This window comes from Perna viridis, chromosome 6 (genome assembly GCF_037379345.1).
Source record: "Perna viridis isolate PV_CMFRI_1.1 ecotype Kerala chromosome 6, ASM3737934v1, whole genome shotgun sequence".
NCBI lineage: Eukaryota > Metazoa > Mollusca > Bivalvia > Mytilida > Mytilidae > Perna > Perna viridis.
The window spans coordinates 24,219,266-24,244,489 of record NC_142450.1 but is presented as its reverse complement, the minus strand read 5'-3'; the positions used below and the strand labels follow the sequence as shown (position 1 = coordinate 24,244,489).

The 25,224-nt window shown below is 30.6% G+C and overlaps 1 protein-coding gene across 4 annotated transcripts; it reads left to right on the top strand.

Annotated features, from left to right (window-relative positions):
- Positions 1 to 35: 35 nt before the first annotated feature.
- On the top strand, positions 36 to 24,494 carry LOC148614178 (uncharacterized). 4 transcript variants are annotated; one of them, XR_015923588.1, is made up of 7 exons: positions 36 to 166; positions 1,850 to 2,331; positions 6,679 to 6,829; positions 8,956 to 9,130; positions 14,419 to 14,586; positions 15,220 to 18,549; positions 20,474 to 24,494. XR_015923588.1 is itself a non-coding variant. In XM_088588081.1 (6 exons), exons 2-6 carry the CDS (start codon positions 1,922 to 1,924, stop codon positions 16,695 to 16,697), a joined length of 2,376 nt encoding a protein of 791 aa, XP_088444207.1. In that variant the 5' UTR covers positions 36 to 166; positions 1,850 to 1,921; the 3' UTR covers positions 16,698 to 19,343. The 4 variants fall into 4 exon arrangements, 3 of the variants coding, with proteins under 3 accessions (XP_088444207.1, XP_088444208.1, XP_088444206.1); XM_088588081.1 differs by lacking the exons at positions 8,956 to 9,130; positions 20,474 to 24,494 and adding an exon at positions 11,716 to 11,884 and having other exon boundaries at positions 15,220 to 19,343; XM_088588082.1 differs by lacking the exons at positions 8,956 to 9,130; positions 20,474 to 24,494 and adding an exon at positions 9,809 to 9,977 and having other exon boundaries at positions 15,220 to 19,343.
- The last annotated feature ends 730 nt before the right edge of the window (positions 24,495 to 25,224 follow it).

The window sequence follows — 25,224 nt, the reverse complement described above, 5'->3', positions numbered from 1 at the left end:
CGGTTAAAATTTACTCCGAGTAGCTCCTACGTCACTAATAACCTTAGCTACATTTTTTTATTTAGATATGGCGGTGCATAGTTGACGTGAAGTGAAAATTAAGTGAAATCGATTCATATGGAGAACAATATATGTCATTGTGTGGCATAAAACATGCCACACATTGGTAAGTGCATTTATATGATTACATTTGTTCTGTAACGGAAGAACATGATTTGACTTCCAAAATTATACTCCGCCAACGAGGATCGAACCCTAGACCGCTCGGTGACAAGCCAGTGACAAACTGATCCTTTAGCCAAGTCAGTTAACTGGTATTTATACCTCACTACTTACTACAACGCGGGTAGGCCGTCCTGCCACAGTTCCAAAGGCAAAAGACTGCATCAGTGCGTGTATGCATTCTATTTTTTTAAATTTACTTGCATTTTCATATAGCAGTCTGATGCTTCTGTTCTTTCTAAGGATTGCATTATGTCAAAAATATAAAAAAAATGGTAGCCACCTGCAGTATTACAGTCAATGCAGAGGGTGGTTTATGATCATGATAGGTACAAAAATGTAGAGTTCTGTCCAAAATGTTGGGCTAAATCTTCTTTGTGGTTGGTGGGAAATGTAGTATTGATGTTTACAAGATCACGGTTTCATCGTTGCTCCAAAACTGGCTCAATTGCTGTAATAACATGAACAGAACATTAAGTCCTTAGTAGTAATTACATTGTAAATTTTGAAATCTTAGTTTTCAGTGAGATAAAAGAAAAAGAAAAGATAATCTTGTATCCTGCTACCTGAGCAAAAAAAAAAAAATAAATAGGGTACGTAGGTAGGGAAATTATTTCATTTTTCAAGTACATTTCAGATTGAGTTACTGGTGAAATAATTTATCTTGCTCGAGCCAAAATGGCATTAAAATGTTAGGGTAGTTACTGTATGAAAAAAAAATGCTGTAGGTCAGGTGGTAGGAATCTCATATTATTTGTTTTTCTTTTTCTGGACTCGATGAATTGTACAGGTCTAATTTATATTCAATTCTAAATTTGATAACATAATTTCTACTAAAATGACCTTTTTGTGTTAACTGCTAAATAGTAAAAATTTCTAGAATGAAAATTCTTTTGTTCTTCCTCAAACTCTACCACCCAGAAGTACATGTATGTCACACGTGTTCATCCACTTACCCACAGTTTTTACTATTACCATGAAAATGGCTATTTATTTTTTTTTATTGCCGTTGTTCATTTTCAGGTAATTTTGTATAGTGATTAAACATAGCATGTTTCAATAACTCCAAATTTAATCACAGCTTTTTTATATACATTTTTTATTATTAAAATTAAATTCATTTTTGACGGACTGTGTTTTGTAACATATTATATACCATATTCAGAAACTTTAAGAAAATCAGCTTACAAACCCATGTATAGAACTTTTTTTCACCACAAAGTTACTATGCAACTTCAATCAAACATTTTTTAAGTCTGTTCGGTTAGGCTTGTTGAAAAGGAAAACTGGATCCTTTTAGTCATGAAAATTTTACCCATTCATGAATGAACATATTCTTTTTGTGCTAAGATTTTAGAGTTTTTCTAGCTTAAAGCTTTCTCATGCATTTATATATCTCTCTTAAAAGTATGTGTACTCTCCTACTTTTACATAACTGCTGACTATTTATTAATAAAAATTAATTTAGCCATATGCTATTAATTTCAGTTAATGGTGGAACCTGAAAGGTTTTAATAATTAGGTCATAGTTCTTACTTTTCAACATATATAAGAACATGAGTTAAACAAAAAATACATGTAAAAATGATTGGTGTATTCTCCATTTTGTTTCTATCTGAAATTTTAGGTTCTGTTTGTTGTGGAGTTCAGAAATACACCTCACAAGCTGCCTTCCATCTATTGGTGAAGTGCAATAACCATGACTCGTCGATTCAACTCACGTCGAATTGGTAACACTACCATTAAAACGCTAGAGAAACAACCAATTAAGTTTGCCCAAGCTATTTGTCCACTGAATGTAGAAGAGCAAAAGGAAAGATTTTTGAAGCATGGAAAGCTACCAAAATTTGTTTTGAAAGGATCAGAAGAAGAAATTGAGGATCTCTTTAACAAGGCAAGAAACCAGATAAGATTTGATTTGTTTGGTGAAGCAGAATATATTTTAAAGACTGTGAAACAGAAATATGGAGATGGAGACGATTATCTTACTGCTCAGTTTGGTGAGAAGATCAGCAAAGAGGAAGCCACACATATACTAGAGCAGTATTTGAGGGAAAACAACCTAGATGGAGCTATGAGTATTGTCTGGTGTGCTGACTTGGCATCAAGGTAGGAGCTAATCACCAAAAAAAAATATATGAAACTCAGAGTGACGATATTGCCCTTCTCATTTTGATGAGTGTCAATCCTGCTATTGCTTTGTTCGATCAATTTTCCCAGAGTAGATGTTAATGCTTGCATGTTGTGCCTTCAAATATGGCTCTAGGATGCTTTTACAATTATTTTTATATGTAGAAACATTAAACCATCCTTTATTAAGAAACTCAGAAAATTTTAACTAGTGCAATAAAGTTGTGAGACCATAGTCTTATTTTACATGCATAACATGTGTGATATTGGAAGTTATTCATACATCATTAATCAGATATGTAAACTACTTTTGTGGTGAGAACACATTTTAAATTGCTGACATAAGAAATGCATTCTTTGATCAATAAACATTCAATGTATTTTGATTTTAGATTGAGATTTAATGCCTGTCAGATAAATCTATTGATAAGGATATAAATGGGTTATTCATGGGACAAATCTAAACTATCTTTCAATCAGGTTATTGATTTTAGGACAAAAATGCTCTTTGAATAAACCTATTTTGTAACATCTATTGAACATTCAAAAATACATGCAATTTTATTGAATGGACTGTGTTGTCATCATACTGTTTTGAAAGGCTTATTGTTTCCCTTCAAAGATATGGTAAAAGGATAATAAAAGTAAAATGTTTTTTAAGTAGCTGTCTTTGTAAGAATCATGCAAAATCTGAAAAATGTGATACACCCCAAAAAAGGCTACATATTTTTATTTTTGTAATTAAGTTGTTTTATGGGTCTATATTATGAAATGCATAATTATTCACTCAAATCTGCCTGCTCTTAGGAGATAATGAACATTGAAAATCCAATAGATTCTATTGTATTTGAGTGTCATTTACAGAGTTATCTCCCTTACTTTTGAATTCTACAATGCATTCTATACAATTTTTATCTCCTATGAGCACGGGTTATATGAAAAACCAAATGTTAATTTTTGTTTACTAAAGCATTTTAAACATGATATCAAAAATAAACATATGTATGCTTTCCAACCATGTATCACATTTTGCATGATTCTTATGTGGAGTGCTACTTAAATGGTTCAAACTTTATTGTATATTTGATATATCCATTGGACCATTATCACTTCAATATGATCATAAAAAAACGGTCAGAAAGAACCTAGGCCAGCTACTTTATAACAGACAAATGTAGGAATCAGGCAGGTCCTATTTTAGTATAAATAAAGCTTAAGCTTTTTAGAACTGTTTTTGATGTAAAACATTCGGTGCATATCAGAAACAATTCACTCAATTTTAGTACCAGTAGTACGAAACTATGATGGTTGATGGTGAAGATAGATTTAATGACTTAAGATGTGGTTTAAATTCAAGTTTCAAAATTTTCTGTCATTTTTATTTTCTTTATAACGAGAAAAAAATATCCTGTATTCTCAGCATTAAGATTATTTGTGTCAAGAGTGTTTTGTGGGTGTGTTAATGCTTTTCTGTATTGAGATGAATAGAAATAATAATAGTAAAGTTTCCATCTAACAGCAAGAAACAATGGATTGGTAGGGAACTTATTATTTTATTTTTCCAAAACATTAAAACATTGAGTTAACAGAGAAACAATGTAGACTATAACAGTGCTTGAGGCAGAGAAACAATGTAGACTATAACAGTGCTTGAGTCAAAATGGATGTAAAATTAATAGGGTAGATAGTGTATCAGGAGGTGTACTGTAAACCCTTGTCTGTATGTCTGTGTGTTGGTCTGTAACAATTTTTTCCATCACAGTTTTTTCAGCAACTACTCGTCACAATGGCTTTAAATTTTAACGTATGCTTCCTGTAGGTATGCCATAAGGTAGGGTCAGTGTTCTTCCCATAATTTGTAAATAGCACAGTGCTTAATGGCGTAGCACAGCTCTTTTGGCCTTCTTCCAAAATTATAGGCTATAGCACAGTGTCCATAGTGCATTCAAACTTATGTTAATTACTGATAGCACAGTGCTAAGAAATCATAGCGCTGCAAAGTACAGCACTATGATGGCCGGGGGGAGAACACTGGGTGGGATTCATTTTTGGAAAAATTCAACAACTTCCTGAACATTTACATAGGACTTTGTTTATTTTCCTAATATTGTTATTGAAAGTGGGAGTCACATCACTAGTGAGCCATCACTCTATAATTTCTTCTTTTTTTGTCCAAAAATGTTGTAATTACTCAGCAAAAACTTCAGTTTACCACCTACTGCCTGATTCTTTCATTGACATGTACTTAAGTAATGCTCCAGCTAAGAATCATGCAAAATGTGATTCATTACTAAAAAGCCTACTTATTTTTATTTTTGCTATTTTGTGTGAATTGCCATAGTAAACAGAAATTAACATGTGGTTTTTCATATATCCCGTATTCTTATGAGATAAAAATTATATAGAATGCACTGTAGATTTCAAAATTAAGGGCGATAACTATGTAAATGATGCTCATATACAATAGAATCTACTGGATTTTCAATGTTGATTATTCCCTAGGAGCAGGCAAATTTGAATGAATAATTACACATTTCATAGTATAGACTCATAAAACAACTTAATTACAAAAATAAAAATATGCAGCCTTTTTTGGGGTGTGTCACATTTTTCAGATTTTGCATGACTCTTCAAAAGACAGCTACTTAATAAAATAAAAATACTGGGTTAAGTTATAAAGATCAATAGACTTGTTTAATTTACACCATATATTATCAATATCTTAATCATTTCTTTTACTTGATATTTCTTCTATTATTTGTTATAGAATGTTTTAAATAACATATCATTAATTATCATATATACATGTAAATATAGAGCATTCAATGTGAAGCCTTGAACTTTGAGGTGAATAATGTATTACTCCATTTGATACTTAGAGTAGGGCTTAAAATCGAGGTAATCTATAAAATATATTTAATAGTACCAGTCCATAATGATTTCTAGAAACTTCCAATAATATTTATGCTTTGCTGGAAAAAAACCTGTATGGTACACGTAACTGAGAGTTGCAGGATTGAGCAAATAACTTTTTAATGTTCTCTGGTTTTCATAAAGCCTTCGCACTAATTTTACATGAACAATTTTGCTTGTAAACCATGGAAATTGAATTTTATTTGAAATTCTAATATGACGTCTTCATTTCGTCAAACAGTATATGTCGGTACAACTCCACCTGTAGCACCTGTGCACTGTCTCTTGTCTTTCGCTGTCACTTCGAGACAAAACACTCATTTTGAAAGGTTTATGCAATGATTTAACAGCTGAGAGGTTATCTAATACTATACTGATACTGATACTGATACTTATTCAAAAGATGGTTTACTTGGATATGTTGTTTATTTCTTAATTAATTCAACTTCCATACTGGGGAGGTTAAGCGGAACAGTCGTTGTTTTGGCTATGCTGAGGGAAATTTTTGTCATATTAGAAAAGAAATAATTTCCTTCTGGGGGTAGATTTATAATCATTTTAACATGGGTGTGGCATTTATATTCTCATTTAACACCTCACTGTCACTCAGTGTTAAATAATCAAATATAAATGCCGTACCCATGTTAAAATGATACATAATCTACCTCCTCCATGAATTATTTCTTAAAGAACAGAAAAATTGTCTGCATGTTAAACAGGGCTTTCATCACAAGTCAGTAAATAATTTTTGTAAAGGAGTTCACATCCATTGTATATAGCCATAACAATTTTGCTTGAAAATTATGGATTTCATGTGATAATCATGAGTTTAATGTCATGTATGATTTTGGACTTCGCTTAATTTAAACAAATTTTGTAGGAACTTTATTTTAAGTAAAATATTTAAGAAATTAGATTGTTTTACAATACCTTGTGAGGTTTTGGGTAAAAAAAAATGCTGATAATTTGGCATGTGTACTTTTTTTTTAGAATAAAATATTATCATATTGACTTCTTGTAACTCATCATTTTACCAAAGCAGAAATACATATAAGCTTGTTCACAGACCTTTTGAAATTTCTTAGCAAAAGTAAACCTCATTCCTAGATGAAGAAGTTTTGATTTTATATGATCAATCACCAAATTTAAGCTATTTTGTTTCAGTCACAATACTTTTTAAATTATTTCATAACCATGAATTTGCCATAATATGAAATGCAATATTTCATCGCAAGAAACATGCTATATTATGCAATTGGTAAAATATTTCACCACCATACAGTATCTTCCTATTACTATGCAATGCAATATTTCTCCACAAAAAATTGCTATGCTATGAAATGCAATATTTAACCATAAGAGGCTGGCAATATACTATGAAATTTAATGTTTTCTTGATTGGTTCAATTTCAGTGCACGGATGATGTGGATAGGACCTCACTGTAAACACAACAAGCCAGAAGCAAGAAGTTACTCATTCTGGATAAAAAACTCAACAGACAATAATTTTTTACGTGAACAGGGTATTCGATGTTTGGCAGACCATGAAATAGGAACTCATTTTGTATCCTTTTGAATGATGTTTCAGGAAATCATTTTACTATAGGGCATTAATATTTGCAAACATGTGTCATGCACTTGCACAACAAACCCTTTGCATTATTTACAAAAGTTGTATACAGTATGAATATGCCATTTCAGGGGCAGATCTAAAAATTTATGAAATGAGGAGGGTGTTCCATGCTGTAATATGATCAGTTTTGCCCAATTATATGCACAAAAGTACTATGAAAGTACTTTTGTTAGTGGATACCAATTTTCGTGGTTATGGGGGAAATGATAAGTTTGCAGATTCTTGAATTTGTGGATTTAAACAACTCTATTTCTTTTTACTGTGGAACCTAATTTCATGGTTTATCATACCCAGGAAAATCCTGAAAAATGTGTACCCCACAAACGATAATACTTTCACAGTAACAAGAATTAAAAAAAAAAACGAAACTGATATTCCAACCTGGATCCACTGCTGAGTTGGTAATCACTTGTCAATTTCCAGCTTTCTTTCAATTCTATGATACTTAGCAAATGTTTAAAGAAATTCACATGTAGTTAAAAAATTTCATTCACAGAGCTTTCATATTTACAGGAACTGATGCTAGACTTTTGTTTCTGAAAGCACAGTGGTATGGTAAGCACATAATTGTATTTTTCAATGTTTGGCAAAAACAGAATTGATAATATTATTCTCTAATTGAATTATCGATCTAATTTGTGTGATCTAAAAACTAGATAGATATCATTTAAATATCCTCCCAACAAAGATTGGTGGGTATAAAGGTAACACCCTGTCTGTCTGTCTGTCTGTCCACACAGCTCCCCTCCTAAGCCACTCAAGGGATTTTGATGACATTTTATAGGTATAAAATTAGGCCTTGTCAGAAGGAACTTTAGAGATAACCCACTTAAAGGTTTAACATTTGAGTTACTTGCTCACAGTATTTCTTGTTCTGACTCATATTTCACTTTAAAGTCAACTCTCTGAATAGCAGAAGTTCAAATTTATTTTCAACAGTGAATGGTCCAAATTGCAAATCAAGGGTCCACTTGAGGAAAATAAAGACACCTAAATTAAGTATAAGGAATGAAGGTATGGGGCCTAACTAAATGAAAATCTGCAGACCCCAATTTACACTAATTTGAACCTCTAAATGGTAACATGTATGTTGCTCATTTTTGCTCTGGCTTTAGCATTATGAACTTGACATTTTAATGCAGCAATAACCACAAGTATACAGGCCTACACATATGTATAATGTTTTTATAGTTAGAAATATAAATTTTTTCTCTGCATATATGATTCAGAGTCACCCCCCCCCCAAATAAAAAAAAATCTGAGAAAGAATAATTACTTAACAATATTTCATTTAATGTTTGATGTTTGAAATTCCAAGCTGAAATCCATGACTGATTAGTTTTTTCTAATATTTCATTAACTACGATCCACAGTTAATGGTAGAAATTATAGGTCATATTATATTTTTATTTAATTTTTGACCTTTGCCTTTTTAAAATTTTCTAATTTAATATGTCGTCTTGTTTGAGCTGCATCCAAAATTAACACTGTGGCAAATTGTGTGCCCCGATATTTTCAAGAAGTAATAATGATAAGAAATATGACTAACTTGATTTGTTTTTCATTAATACCCCTACTGGTCTATGTTTGATGTTTTCATTAATACCCATACTGTTCTATGTTTGATGTTAGACCTTTATTGTCTGTTAGAATGTGAAATTCTGATAGAGAATGTGAGCCCATATTCCTATAAAGATCCCTGATGACATATGATATTTTCAATTCTAAAATTGAAAAAAAAAGAACAACAATATTTTGACTAATCCCTTATAGATGCTGTAGTGAACCTTCTGAATTCAATTGTGAGAAATTAAAGATTAGTTTCTGTTGGTTTTCATTTAACAAAACTATACAACTTTTATTATATTAAAAGAAGTTGTTACATAGTATTTATTGTATACACCTTGCAACTATTCTTTTTGCTTTGATTTTGGCTGTGTGTAAGCACAAACCTGTTTTCATTCATTGCTTTTAAGTTTCATACAGAAATTCATGAGCTGCTATCACCACCATCACTAACAGCTTAGGAATGAAATAATCCTTGACCCGTAACACAGGTTAGAGCATACAATGATGGATTTCAGCCATGGTATAGCAATAGGAAACGATTTAGTCTTCGCGGCTCTGCCATGACAACACTGCCTGCTATAAGGTCAGAGGAGGGGTTGGCTGCTTTAAATACTATCATGAACTCTAGGGTTAGATACTTATGGCTTCCAGCACTTCAGTATTGTAAGTTTAGTGCATTTTTTGTGTCAGTAGGATTTTTAAGTTACTGTCTGTATGATATGCAAAACATTTTGATAAAGAGCTTTTTTTTAGAGCTTTAAGCAGTTTTTGGCATTAAAGCAGAAAACATCTTTTTCTGTTTTTATAATATAAAAAAAAACATCTTGGTAGTCATTATCAGCTTTTTTTACTCTTCAAACCTTCCTGGTTAATAAGAGAAATCTTTCCCTTTATTTTTGTGTGCATCTCCTGTTTAAGTTGGTAGCATTTTATTTAATACTTAGCTGAATCCTCTTGAAAACATTATATTTGCATTGACTTAGTCTGCTTTGCTTAAATCTTAGCTGCATACACTATACCCTTAAAATTATGTGATATAACAATGGATTTTCCCTGATGTCTGAATAAATGAGAGGTAAAGATTAATTTTTGAAAGAAAAACAAAATTGTTATAGATTTCTTTTTTTTATATGATGTTTTATTGAGCACTTTTCTCTTGGAATCCATTATTTTAAATAAAAGTGGCAACATGGCTTCAAAATTTAAAACTGAAGGCTTTTAAAAATCATCAATGTCATTCTCCATTTAATTGACTGCAAGCTTAAATCACCAATGACATTTGCAAAAAAAAAAGCCCCCCAAAAAAAAACAAGAGTCAGATAATCCTTGACTAACTTGTAGTTACGCTCTGTTAACGAATGCTATCAACCTTGGAACTGTGATAGAAGGAGATTCCATTTAAGGGATAAAAATTCTTTACAAGGACTAGCTTCAGAGGAAGGGCTTGCTGCCATTCATACAATTTTTCATGCAGGGGAGCAGTATTTGTGGCTACCAGCTCTGCAGTATTGTAAGTCAAAGATGTTCTTCCAATCATTTTTTTCTTTCGTTCTCCATTTTCATCACATAATTTTTTTGTCTGGTCCTTTTACACATTCCACATTTTGATTTTTCATATACATGTATAAATGTAGCAAGTAATCAATTTATGTCTTTGTGGATAGAAATATGGCACATCTCCTAAGGTATAAGGTTCTTTTGCCAGTCCTGTTGACTTGATAGGTAGGGAAGAGCATTGGCAGGATGATATTCATTACAGTGGTATGCTCATTTTGAATTGTAGTTTTGTTTATGGATATTAGTATTGACTTTGCAGTTTAAAGATATGAAAGAAATTTATTAAGAATCCAAATTTAAGGCTAACTAAAAATATGTGGTTTGACATTGAAAGTAATGGTAGATTCTCTATGATAGCTCTTTTGTGAAATTTTTTTTATCTTTATGATGACTGGTAATATCCCTTTTGAGTGAGAGTGTAGTAAGAGAGAATGAAAAATAAAATTATCTCTAAAAACTTCAAAAGAATACACAGATTGTTGTCAACAAAGACATCATAAACAAAGCAAGGATGGAATGATTGTCTTTGGTCATCTTTTCTTTATAATTAATTACTCAAAGAAAAGTAACAAAACCAAAGTTGCAAATGAGGAGTAATGATTTTACTGTTGTCGTTGAACCAACTGAAGCACATATTCATGTGAAGATGACCATTTGTAGCCTTATATAAGTGTCACTGAGGTCATGGTAAATTAGATAAAAATCATCGAACAAATTTGAATACTAATATCATATTGCACATTGTAAATATAGTATTTTTTCTTCTTGAAATGTATATTACAATAAAAGATCCTTTCAGTGTTGATGAAAATGGAGAACCCTTCCTTTAACCTGTGTGTCTCCCTAATTTTAATTATTTTAGGATAAGGGAAAGTAAAAGAGGAGTTCAGTGAGTATTTAGACACATTACTAAAATCCCATGTAATCCTATCCAAAGATTCAACTCCCAATACCTCACTCCATCCCTTTACATTTTGTACTTAGTTAATACCTCAATGATTGTATAAGTATACATGTATGTTGGAATGGGAAAAATCTCAAACCATGTTTAACCTTCTTTGTCATGAACAGTATGAAATACATGTATAGACACATATACAGTATGTATAATAACATAAATATTACATACATTTATATGCACTTTTTCTTTATTTTTATTTGAACAAAATGATTTCTTGGTCAGACTTAACATACATGCTTCTTAAGGCCTCCTTTTTACTTTTGTACTGAGGTTGGGCTTCAGGTTCATTCAGGACTTAATTAAGGACTGTAATTAAGGTAAGTTTTGTTATTCATTGGGTTCCTCTTTTATGCTGGACAAACCAGTGAAAGTCTCCTATTAAAAAATTGGTCAGGTACATAGATAAAAAAAAAATTCTTTCATCATTTTTTGAGTAACTTTTTCATGGATAAGATCCATGAATGAACTGAAAATGGTAATTTATTCAATACTAGGAAGTTTTTTTTTCAGTGTTAGTATTTGGCTTATCAAAATTCCCAACCCTCCTTTTAACCAAACAACTCTCATATGTGTTTACTTATTTTTTTCCTTTTACAGGGTACAGGTAGGTTTATTGTCAATGTTGAAAACAGATTGCAGTATGTTTAGACAATGTACATTTATATCACTGAATATTGTATTTACTATGTGATAGAGTTATCGCACTTGTTATCCTTGACCTTTTGCACAGTTTCGATCATTTAATGATGGTCTACAGCCATGGTATAGTGATAGGAAAAGATTTGATCTCCTAAGCCTTAGCTCTCTTGAAGAGTTACGTGCAGAAGAAGGGCTAGCGGCAATAAACACAATTTTAAATGCAAAAGCCAGGTACATGTGGGGACCTGCTCTTCTATACTGTAAGTGTCTTTGCATCTTCTTTCTTCTTATTTCTATCTTTTGTTTGCATGCAATGGACCTTTTCAGAAGTGAAACAAATGTTTTTGCACTTGGTATTTTATTAGATAATTATGATTGGCCAATATTACAGTATTATTGCATAAGGTTTTCCATATTGGCTTAGTTATTGGTCTGAGGCTAGTCATATTGACTGAGGCGTAGCCAAAGTCCAATATTTCTAGCCCAGGACCAATGACCACGTCAGTATGGAAAACCTTACACAATTATACCTTTATTGCCTAACTAGTCCAATACACTAGGCCATTATGGATTTTAACCAGTCTTATATGATGTGTTGGATGAGTAAAAGCTGTATTTGAAGGCTAAATCCATATTGGATGGCTATATTATGTATTGGCGCACTTTTATATTTTGTATCATATTGGTAGTTTTTATCATATTTAGGCCAATATTCGAACGCTAGACAATAAAGTAGCAGAAATTGAGAAAAAAATGTAAGAATATTTTAACTTTCTCTGTTATTGCCTCAGAGTTTGGTGTGTGTAAATTTTGATGATTTAAATGTAAACCAATGAAAAAAAACACTTCTTACATATTATAAACATGATATGAACCATACTATATGTAAAACTAAATTGAAGATAATTATTAATGTTGAAGATAAGCAAAGTTAGAATGACTAAATGGAATTTCTGAATTGGTCCCACTTAGTTTACTCTGTCTTTCTTAACCAGTAACACTGAATGTTGTCTCTGTGTTGTTCCATGTGCTATCTGCATGAAGTTTGTGACACAAGATTAAAAACAAATGGGGTTATTTTAGCATTTATTTGTTTCTTTATCTTTAAGCGTAATATTTGATATCTTGGCTTCAAATTTAAATCATCTGGAATTATCTGAAAGCTACCTGACATTGAAGTTCTTTTCTGCTTAATAAAATACTAATGTTTTCTTGGGTAGCTTGATCCTAATTTCATTTCTTCTCTATTCACTTTTTATTCTGTTTTTTTTTTCCTTTATGGCGTGATTTCAACTTATAGTACAGATTGGCTAATTTCTTTTTTATTTATCAATGTTACTGTGAAAGTTTTGCCTTGATACTTGAAATTTATGCATGTTTTTTTTGTCTAGCTTGAAAAAATGGAGGATATACTGTAAAAAATATTCTAGTGGTGGCATTTACCCTGAATATGTCAACTCTGCACCAGCTTTGAATTTTTAGTGAAAATCCATGCATGTAACAGCTTGAGATCTAACATTTAATTAAAAACTGGAAGAAAGTCAACCTATAAATACCTTTGAAAAGAGAGTTTCAGCTCTTTAGATTGGACTTACATTCAATCACAAATACTAAATTTAAGTAAGTAAATTCTAAGAGTATTTATATGTCCTTCACTGCTCTTTATAGAAACAAAGTTTTGACAGGTACTATTCAAGTTCACTGTGCATATCCATCCTGAAACAATATCAAAATATGCAAACCTAAAAGATGTGTTGAAATTTTCCTAAAAGAAGAAAAATCTTCCAGTCTTTAACTAAATGTTAGACTCCGCAAACAATTGATGAGCTAAACTTTATGAATGAATCATCCTTGTTCTAATATATTAACTATTATATTCATCTATCAATTCCATGACTGTTCAGTACAGTGTACATGAACAAGTATGAAATTAATGAAATAGACATTTCTGTCAAAGTGTAAACTCAAGTTTTTTTGGGGGTATATATAGTTATTATATTTTTTTAGCAGATTTGCTATTTTATTCATACTATTATGATAAAATTTGATGTTATTCATATGATTTCCAGCGTTGTTTATGCTTTGATATTATTTACATCAAAATGATATGAAATTTTCAAATAGAGAAAAAAAAATATACTACATAATTAATATACTCTAGAATGATTTTTCCCTTCTCTAAAATGCATGAATGATATATAGTTTGGTTTCATAAGAATGTAAGAAATTTACTTTAAAGGTTGTCTTTCAGCCAAGTTCAAAGATTGTCTAGCAGACAAGTGCAAGATACTTTACAAAATGCTCACAAATTACTAAAATCTGTGTCCAGTTTTGCTTTCTTACAATTTCTTTTATTTGTTGACTTGTTTTATGGTTTGTCATTCTAGATATCTTGTTGCCCCTATCATTTTCAAATTTTTCCCCCATTCAGATTTGTTTCAAGTCCCTTTTTGTTTTACATTCAGTGTAAAATTTATGTACTTAACCTTTTTGATAGCACTTCTACAAACTACTTTGTATGTATTTCCAGCAAAAATAAGTAGATTTGCTATCAGAGGGATATTTCATTTATAATTTATAGAAATGGACTTGTAGCAAGCCTTACCTTCATCATATTTTGTTTAATATTATAAAACACGATTGAAGTAAGGATTACTTAAAGAAAATACGACATGAATCCTTATAAACTGGTAGAGGATAACATTGTAGAAAAAAATGATAATAAACGGGGAAAGGCATTGAACCCTGCTCAAAATCCTCCAGTAAATTCTTCTTGTTCCTTCTATTTTTGCAGACACAGCATGTAAGGCAGCAGAGTTGACTTTTAAACAACTATTTGATCATCTAAGTATCTATGTCAGAAGTCCGGAACACAGATGGAGACTTTGTATGAGGGTCAAAAGAGGTTTATTGGATCCTAATGATCTTGGAGGTTATGGGAAAGACCAGTGTTACTTTGAAGGTTAGTAAAAGATGGTAGACCTAGACTAATGTACATAACTCTTGAAGTCAGTGATATGTTTTTATCATCTTCAATTTCATAAAAAATTTTCAAGCATTCATTTGAAACAGATTAAATTAAATCTGAGTTACTTATATTAGATGCTTACATGATAATATTTATGTAAAATGGTTTACGATTTGTATGAGTTATGCCCCTTATGTTACATTATAGGCCTGAATTATCACTATGAATGACAGATAACCAAATTGGATAGCAATGTTATTGGTGCAAACAACAGTTTTGTTTACCAATTAGAATTTTAGTTCTTGGAACAATTTCTTTAAATGGATAATGGAATTTTATTTTTGTAGTATCTAATTTTCCGATGTGAAATAATAGTGAAATTTTCTGTTGTGAACCAGCATGGATAAGGATCTTCTCTTCTGAATCTTATAGCAGCCTTTTTGTTCTGATATAACATTGATATGTAGTATTTAAAAATATCCTTGATGAGGACCATTACAGTTTACAACTATTGATGTCTGTTCGATTGGTCAATTGCTCATGTCCTGAAATACTTTAAATAATTGCCATAGGAACTTACCATAAATTAATCAATCACTGTTTAAACAGTTCTTTTTGTATTTACAGGCGCTGTAGAAATTTTGAGGAGTCTTGATATGATTGATTTTAATGTTATGATGAGTGGAAAAATCTGTGTAGACGAGGTTCAACGCTGTAAACGGTTAGCCAGATTAGACTGTTTGAAATTACCAGCTTTCATGAAAAATGAAATCAGATACAAGAAACATCTTAAGGCCATTGCACAATTAAATGGACTAGATTTACAACATCAAAAAAGAAACGCCCCAGCAGCTTATGTTCGTCGTCTTAAGCAGGGTAGGAGAATAGGAGATAAGGTGAGACGCATTCGTAGAAGGCGATTTAAAGTAGGCAAAGCTGGTAGTCCTCTGGAAAGTCATTCTACAGAGTCTACCAGCAGTGAATATGACGACTATAGCTATTTTAGCTCTGATTATGGGGAAGGGGGAGGGAATGTGGATTACACCCCAGTGAGTAAGTTTAAGGGGGCTCAAAAAGACCCAAGGGTTGATAGTGGTTTTGCTTCTGATATTCATAATACCAATCACATAGAGACTGTAGATACCTTGTCTTTAAGGTCACTTGATACTACCTCTTTAAAATCAATGGCTTCTGCTACAGATGAAAAAAATTCTACTGTATCAGAATTTCCATGGAAATCAGGGAAATCACTGAAGACAGATGGATCAGGCTTAGTTGGAAACTCGGGATACTCTTGCAGCTCAGCGAAGTCAGACAGATCAGGGAAATCATCAGCCTCAGAAAAGTCAGCTGATTCTAAAAGAGCAGCTTGCCATTCTTCAACTACTCAAAAACCAGTTTTGGCTTATTCCTCTGTCAAATCCAGAACACCAGTGATAAAAAATGACAGTATGATTCAAAAGGAGAAAAATCTTCCTAAATGTGACTTACATAATACAGACAATTTTTCATTCAATAATAATGCACGGAGGTCTCCAAGAAGGAAGGACTTATTACCTCCTCTTTCTCCTCCTGCAGAGGAGCAAGTGCACTTGTCATCTTTAGAACATGTTAATTTCTACAAGCAGCCTTTACCTTCACCTTTCAATCACAATGTCTGTACAACTATAGTAGAGTCAGATAGGGGTCACAAGGACAAAAGTGAAATAAATGAGAAAGGGGATTATAGGAAATATAGGACCAGTAGAAATGAGGAGGTAATTCTGCAAACTGATCCAATTGACAACAATGTGAGTTTTTCTGATCTAACAAACTCTGGTATGATTCGGACTAAATCTAAATCAGCCAATCAGAACTCTGTATTTCAATATGTTCTTGATGAAAAATTATTAGGGAGTGGCCATAATTTTGTTGAGTATGGGCCAGAAAAATTCATTTACCCAGACTTCAGTTCAGATTTTGAAGCAGAATTTTTAAAGCATCGAACTTCTTTCTTGACTCCATCAAAAGCTTCAGTTGAGTATGAATCAACATATATACCAAAAAGAAGAGCTAAGTCGGCATACTGTAAAAGAACAAAAAATTCATCTGACAATTGTGTCTAGAATATTTTTTAACAATGTTATTGAATGTAATTTTTTTTGCCTAGTTCAAATATATGATGCTTTGGTGTTTGGTATTCATCAAATTAAGGTGATGAAAATTAAATGAGAATATTTTCAAAATTTTACTACATCTCTATGAGAACTCTTTTATGGTCACACAAGTGACAACAAATGAAATTTCGTTTATTGTAATTTGTATATAATGGCTCATAAATAAAAGTTTTATAAAGAATTTTCATTGTTATGACAGTGCCATTGTTATTTAAATGGATATTTTACCCTGCTGTTCACTATTTACATTTACATTTACATGTATATTTTAGTAGCTTTTACATAGTGCCTTGTTTTATACTGCTTTGTTACATATACTGTACCAAGTGTATTTTGTAAAGTGCTTAAAGATAATTGTAAAAAATGAAATACAGGGGAACTTGATTGTAAAACCTGTTTTTTATCTTATAGAGCAAATATCCAAATCCTTGTAGTTTTGCCATTGTTATCTTTTTAGCTATTTACAATATCAAGTAAAATGATATGAGCTGACTGAGGTTTTAGCTTATTATCTTCTAATTAATTAAATGTGACCTTTTTAATTTATTTTTTTTTCAGTTGTTCTTCATCACATTACTTTTAACAATACAAGTTGTGGTTATGTGAAAAAAAAAGAAAATTTTGTTTCTTTTGAGTTTTTTTTTTTTAATTCTTGAATGAGCCTCTATAAATGCCTTAACAGAAAGTAAATGCAAACTAAACATCATAAATTTGAGTTACAAGGACTTGGATATCAACTTTAATGGTTCTAAACATTTTTACATTTATCACAAACTTTAAGGTTGCTTCTTGGGCTTGGTTACTAATGCAGTCTCACTCTTTTCAACTGTATTTTAACTCATGTTCATATTTTCTCAATGTTTCCTGTCATTAACTTAAGATGACTTAGGAATAAAATTTTTAGATATTCTCTTTAATATACATGTGTTAAACATTTTAAAGTGATTTCAACAATAAATTATATTTATATTTTCAAATGTTTGGAAGAAGATTACTGACATTTGTAGTTCTTTTTGTTATAATAGAAAGAAATTATTTTCCATATTTCAGTGAGCTTCTGAAATTTTTAGTTCTGTTTTTATTATGTCCAAGAGCGTTCAAATTATGTTTCGTGTTTTGTTAATATTCTGTTGTTATGATATTACATTTTTTGTCTAGTCATTTTTATATTAGTGCATTAAGATTGTGTTTTAGCTTGTATAATAAGCATTGATTTCATGGAGAATATAAAGTTAATTTTCACTTGTTGATGTAATAAATTGACATTGCTTGTCATTATTTTCATGTGTGAACAATTTAAAAATGATATTTGTTTGGACACAATGTGACAATTTTCGATTTCAGTTATGAAAATGACTTTCAGAGTGCTATATTATTTGGTATTTTTGGGAATTTTTTTCTGGATACTTATGAATTTTATTAACATTGGATATCAGAAAAATGAAAATATTTTCCTTAAAACGCCAAACTTTTATTTATTTCACTAATACCCAGCCCAACTGCACTTTATCATAAGAATATCAAGCAGTGACAACAGGTATACATAATGGTTTATCAATATAAATACCACATTGCTTTAAATTACTACATAAATTTAGAAGAACTACTTTGTATGGATATTGCATCAAGCAAATTTCAATGGTTTTTAAGATTTTCCATCTAGTAGTAAAAAGCTAAGCATGGGTTAAAACAGTATTTTTTCAATTCATTTGTAACTGTCAGTTCTTAACTATCTTCTTTGCAGCAATCACTTGAAAATTGTATGCTTGTTGAAGAAAATGAAGATTTTTCTAGTGTTGCTGTAGGTATCAATGCTGCTCAATGCCGTTCAGTAATTTTTTGATGTGAAAGGTTGTGGTTTGCTCAATGACAATAGGTTTAAAAACAAATTTAACTTAAAGAATAATAGTAAGAAGGCATGAATAAATAGGCATACAATAAAAGTGGCCTGAGACTCACAATGAGAAGAGGGACATACTTAGAAAGCAAATATGTGAATTACAGTAAAATTAGAACAATAATAAATTTTTATGTTTCATGAAACATAGCAAGTCCCCTCCTGTGTGCCTGGAAATTTCAAAATTTTTAGATGGTTTTGCCCATGTTGAAAAGTGTAAAGAATCTGCTTTATGATTTCTGAGAAACTATGATCTGGAAAGTGGAAGATGATGAAAAATTTATAATAAAGTAAAATAAAAAATGTAGTACAAACAATAAGTCCTCGGTGACTTATTTACTATTTGTTTTAACTGCATACAACCAAAGTATTACAGACTTTTCAAAATGATTTTTCCTTGCCAATTTAGTCTCAATTATGAAGCCATTGCCTGGGATCATAGATGAGATGCTTAAGTACTTTTAGCCCATGCAGAAAAAAATTACATTGTTTGTACCAAGATATTTAACTGAAATTCTCTTTGCTTTCATGAAGACCCTTTTTTTATTTAATCTTATTTTTTTAGCTGTATATCTGTTGTAATGGTTGTACCGTACCATATGTTGTGTTAATCAGTTGTTTGTATTTTAAAAGCTGCCATGTATTCTAACATTTTATTGTCTGGCTATGTGAGCTGTATAATACAAATTCTAACAGGATTTATTTTGTCGTTTTCTTGTGTTGGTGAGTGGAACATTTCATTTTAAATTTTGTATGTAAATGGAATGCTTCAAAGCTTAACTGTTGATGAATTATCATTTCTGAGATATCAATTTTTATGCATTCAAATTTCACTAAATGCTAAACTGCAATTGAAAACTTATATGGTCTAATGAAATCCTCAAGATAAAAAACTCCATCAATTAAAACAACTTGACAAACCCACAATTGAAATTGTTTTCACAGATTATGTCAAATTAAATTCAATATACATGTATCATTACAAATATTTGGTGAAAAGGTTGTGGACAAACTGTTGTTAGATGATAATAAAAATATTTCGGTTTGAATTTTCACTTGTTTCTGCTGTTGTCTTGTATTAGGTTCTTGAGTACGTTTAGTATTAATACATATTTACTTGTTTAAACTAATGTTAATTATTTAATTGACCAATATCACCATAGCATATTTAGTTGTCATAATCTGTTGTTTATTTCATAGTATTTAGCCTGAAAAAAGAAAGTAAAAGTTGAAGGGGAAATTAATACAAAATTAAAATAAACATGAACAGAAAATTAATTTGTAAGTGTTCATTGTAAAAATTCTAGACATCCTATGCAGTAGCTAAGTAGATAAAAATCCAATAAACCTTGTTTATCATTGCAGTATCTAGCTTAGAAATTAAGTAACTGTCTTTGTAAGAATCATGTAAAATCTGAAAAATGTGATAAACCCCAAAAAAGGTTACATATTTTTATTTTTGCAATTAAGTTGTTTTATGGGTCTATATTATGAAATATTTAATTATTCATTCAAATCTGCCTGCTCTTAGGAGATAACTGACATTAGAAATCCAATAGATTCTATTGTATTAGGGTGTTATTTACAGAGTTCTCTCCCTTAATTTTGAAATCTACAGTGCATTCTATATAATTTTTATCTCCTAAGAACATGGGTTATATGAAAAACTGAATATTAATTTCTGTTTACTGTGGCAATTCAAACAAAATATCAAAAATAAAAATATGTAGACGTTTTACCCATATATCACATTTTGCATGATTCTTAGCAAGATTGCTACTTAAATTGGTCCTGACTGGTTATTAATAGTAATTTATTTCTTTTTCAGAAATCTGGCTGTTGGCCTTTAAGGCTAATATGCAAATAGGTAACCTTTGAACTTTCACCTTGTCCTAGTTTTTAGCTAGTCAGACTTTTGTGTGTGCTTTTTTACAGAATCAAGATGTGATTTTTTGTTTCTTTGGTGGAAGATTTGTAAAATTTAAGTGTGTTCTGTCAGTTCTTGAATAAGCACAAATGAATTGTTAATCTTAGTGCAAAACTTTGTTAGATTTCATTGTACCGGTGGTTTTATAAACTATAACATTTTCTTTATTGTTAATGGTTAATTGATTATGAATTTTGTTTGAAACTTTATTTTTGACTTGTTGGTTTGCTGAATTTTTTCTTGGGTAACCCAATTGATGTTTCATCATTTACAATTTAATTTATAAAGTGCTTCATAGTTCTCATCATTATTCCCACCATGACTTAGTGTCCTAAATTTGAATGATCATGAACAATTGTAAATTAGTTTAAAAGACTTAAAAGTGTTTTTTGAAGAAGGGTTCACCACTAGACAGTTACCAAAATGTTCATTTGTGCTTTGTGTGGAAAGGAGGTATTGCACATTAGTCCTTTATTTATACTCTTGTTAACTGTTGTATACCATAGTGCCAATTATATATGACCTTTATTTAATATTTCTAAGATTAATAATTACTCAAATATAACATTTTAATACCATTTCTCTAGAACACATTTTAACCATCTCATGAAGTGGTCTGAGAGAGGAGAAAGGAAGAAAAAAATATTTTTCTATTATTAAATAAACCCCAGTTAAACAGTGGAACCTGTCGTATCGAATCGTGATTAAATAAAAAACAAAAACCAAAAACAACTTGTCTAATAAAACTTTTCATAGATCACTTTTCATAGTTTTGATGCATTTTGAATCTCATTATTTACAGATCGAATCAACCATTCTGAAGAGAGTTAGGTTTTGACAGGTTGTACTGTATAACATAATTGTATTACATCATTTCTACTTTAAGGAGGTAGACTTAGGGTAAGGGTCATAACTCATGAAATCAGTGATATGTTTGTATTATAATCAGTTTCACTGAAGCCTCTTAAGCTTTTGTTTGAAGCAGAATAAAATGAATCCAAGTAAATTAGATGCTTACATAACAATGATGTACAATGCTGAATACAAACGTTCCAATGATTTTTAAGAGTTATGTCCCTTACCCTAGGTCGACCTCCTTAAATGCAATTGCTGTAGCAAAATGAAATGTTAATGTCAAAGAGGATGCACCTTTTCTTTTTGGGATTCACTGAAAAAGAAAGAACAATTGTTTCTCCTACTTCTCTTTCCTATTGAGAGGTTCATTAATTATGTTCCTACTTTATAATTCTGCTGATTACTTTATAGTTAAAATTATGATTGTTATTTTTTTGCTGTGCAAAAAACTTTATCCAAGTTTTGATGCCTAATCCCTTGAAATATAAGAATCTTTTGAATCTATGCTATTAGTGAGAGGTGAATTCAAGATAAAAATCACTTTGAACAACAACAAAAAAAACCAAAAAAACAACAAATATTCATATTAATACTTAATTAATTTGTGTCATTGATAGAGTTCATATCTTTCAAAAAACATTTTTTCTTCTGAAGAAAATGTTGATAGAAAAAAATGCTGTTTATTTTTTCAGTCTAATTGTCAGTATGCATTTTGTTTTAAGGTGATATTTAAGATTATTAATTGTTTTTTTTTTGCTGAAAATTAGGAAAAATACACATATAGAAAAATCGGCTTTTAAGTGTGTCACATTTATTTTAAATGTTTAAGGATGTAAAACGTATTAAATACTTCCAGTTTCCAAACCGCAGATTACAATCTGAAGATAAGAAATGAAAATGAAATAAAATAAGCTATGTACTTTATTATTTTATTGTGCACATTTATATAGTTTCTCTTTTATAGTAATTTTCACAGTTTATTACATTTTTCAGTTATCTATTTTTCTTAAAATATTGAGATTACTTTATCTTTAGAGCTTCTATTATAAATTTGTATGATAGTTTTTACATTATGTTTATATCCATAATTCATACATTTTCTATGTTTAAATATTAACTAAGGCATAGTCTGAACAATCAAATATACTACTTAGCATTAAATTCTCAAAAAAGTTAATATATTTTGGGTTTCATCTTATGCTTGAAATTTTGAAAACGACCTCGGTCTTATTTGTTTTAAAAGTATTTATTTTTTCTATCCCATTTTTACAAAACATTTATGCATTTCATTTGTGCCAATTTTTATTTTTTATTATTTTATGCCAAAGCTGATACCCAAAGAAATAGGAGTTTTTCGTTTCTCATACATGTAATGCAGTGTTAAACAGTATTGCTGAGACCACTTTAAGATATATGTAATAAAAAGATCAAAAAGATTGTTTTCGTATAGGTAAACCTGCCTAAACCAGACATTATCTGAAGTTCGGAAGTACCAGATTTAATTCATTGTTGATCATTTGTTAATTAAACTCACGGCCAATGTAACATTGCATTTGTTTGCTTCAGACAGTATTAACTATATTTATATTATACCTTTCAACTCAGTATTTATTTTAATCAATTTCATATCAATACTATGTTTTTCTCATGTTAGGGTAAAGTAATAAAATACTGTACAATCAAACCAATGTTTAAAAAAAAGTTTACAAATTTTCAATACTTTGACTTAATTTATTTCGTTCGAAAACAATGTTCTTGGTTTAAAAATATTTATGCTTACCAAAAAGTGTAGAGTGTTAACGTTTTTGTCATGTTATTTGAACAATTTATTGTTTTGAACTTTAAACATATTATTTTTTGTTCTGGTCAGCCAAAAAAAATTGTCAACTGTGAAATTTGTTGTAATATGGATGGACATTGTAGGTTTTCAATACATATGTTAATTGGCTTTAATGCCTAAAATATATTTGACGTTAATTACTACAGGAAACTAATTACTTACTTTAAAATGATGTAAACTTGTTGTATACTTAGTGTAATGAATATAAAGTAACCACCCAAAGTCGAGATTCAGAATTTATATTTTCCATTTAAAGCGATTTTATATTAGAAGTGTGATGTGTAGTGCAATGCGATCTCTTTTGGATGTATTGCTGCTCTTGGAAATTGGTCTTTTGAATTTACAGTAAATATACATGAATATGTCACCTTCCAGATTTTGTTAATTTTCACCGATTTTAGCCTTATTGCTGTTTTTTTTTAAATTCCATATCTTTTTTTTTTGGTGAAATTACGTCCCCCTCAAGTTATGATATTTAAAAGATAGTACTTTTGTTTCTGCATAAACAGAAAGGTCAATCTGAAATTTTTGCCATCACTCTTTTTCACCATTATGTGGCCGGATATTACTTAATGTTCCACTAATGCCCTATTTGTTACTCTGTACTGATAGATGTTTGGATTTGTAAGAAGGATCCGAAAAAATGCATTAACTGTTTTGCAAAAGATTTTCCTTTTAAATCAGTCCGATTTGATACATTATAGCTTTTGAACGTGGTGTTCTGAATTGACAATGAAAGTCCAGGTTATTATTAAGACACCTCGAATGGAATTGCCTTTTCAATTACACCATGGAGATGGGTACGTAATGTGCTTGCTGTTCAATTTTTCAAGTGTTTCTTTTCATCTCACATTTTATTGTATAGGCATGTTTTTTTTTTAATTTTAACTAAGAAAACATTAATACAAAAACATACATTGTTTTTTTGTTATTATTATTCTTAATTATGTGTGAAATAACATTTAACCATAATATTGTTGCACACTGGAATAAGCAAATACCTCATGATCAGAGTACACATTTATAAATGGTTTTACATTGTAAACAGTTTTGATTCAATTTCTGGTTTTACCCGGCATCTTGAAATGACAGATGTTGTTAATTGTTGACATATTTAAGGGTATATGGTATTCGGTGAACTTTGTTATATATAATGTTTGTTGATTAGTTTTGAAAAGTTATGCCTTTATACATTATCTATTGATAATAAAAGATACCCTAGTTGTACATTTATATGTGTTTATTTATGTTTAAGTGAAAAGAGTTTGATGAACTTTATGCATTGGTAAGGGAATACAATAGCTGTTTTGGTAAAAATTGCCCATTTCTTCACATATCCAACAGGATCTTATTTTAAATATGTCACCAAAGAGTTAACTACCACAATTCTCAGTTAATGAAAGAATAATCAAGGGAATCAAGATTCGGGGGGTAATAAATAGTGAAAAACAAGACGGGGAAAATAGACACTCACAACAAAAAACATGAAATTACAATAATAACATGTAAAAAGAGACAAAAATAAATGATATACCGGACTCAATTGAAATTAGGAGCATGGATCAGGTGTACTGGTAGGGTAAGCGTCCTTTGTCTTTCTAGATGCTCCAAAAATGTTACGTCCGGGGTAGACGAAAGAGAAAAGGAAAACACGTTGAACAAATCGGTTCTTTGATAGTGCAGAAGCCACTACAATAAATCATTTGCTGATTTTGGAATACAGAATACATCATGCAAATAATGAAGAATTTTTTTGTGAAGTCAAGTGTCAATAAGCTTAAAATATTCTATTTTAAGGCAGCGTGGTGCACGATCTTAAGCTAATTGTATGGAACGCCTAAACTGTCTGATGAGATACACATTTATTTACGTGTTGTCAGTTTTCTATTACTTGCTGTGGTTTAATAATTACATGTGGTCATTTTCTATTAACGTTATGTAACAACAGTATGTCGGT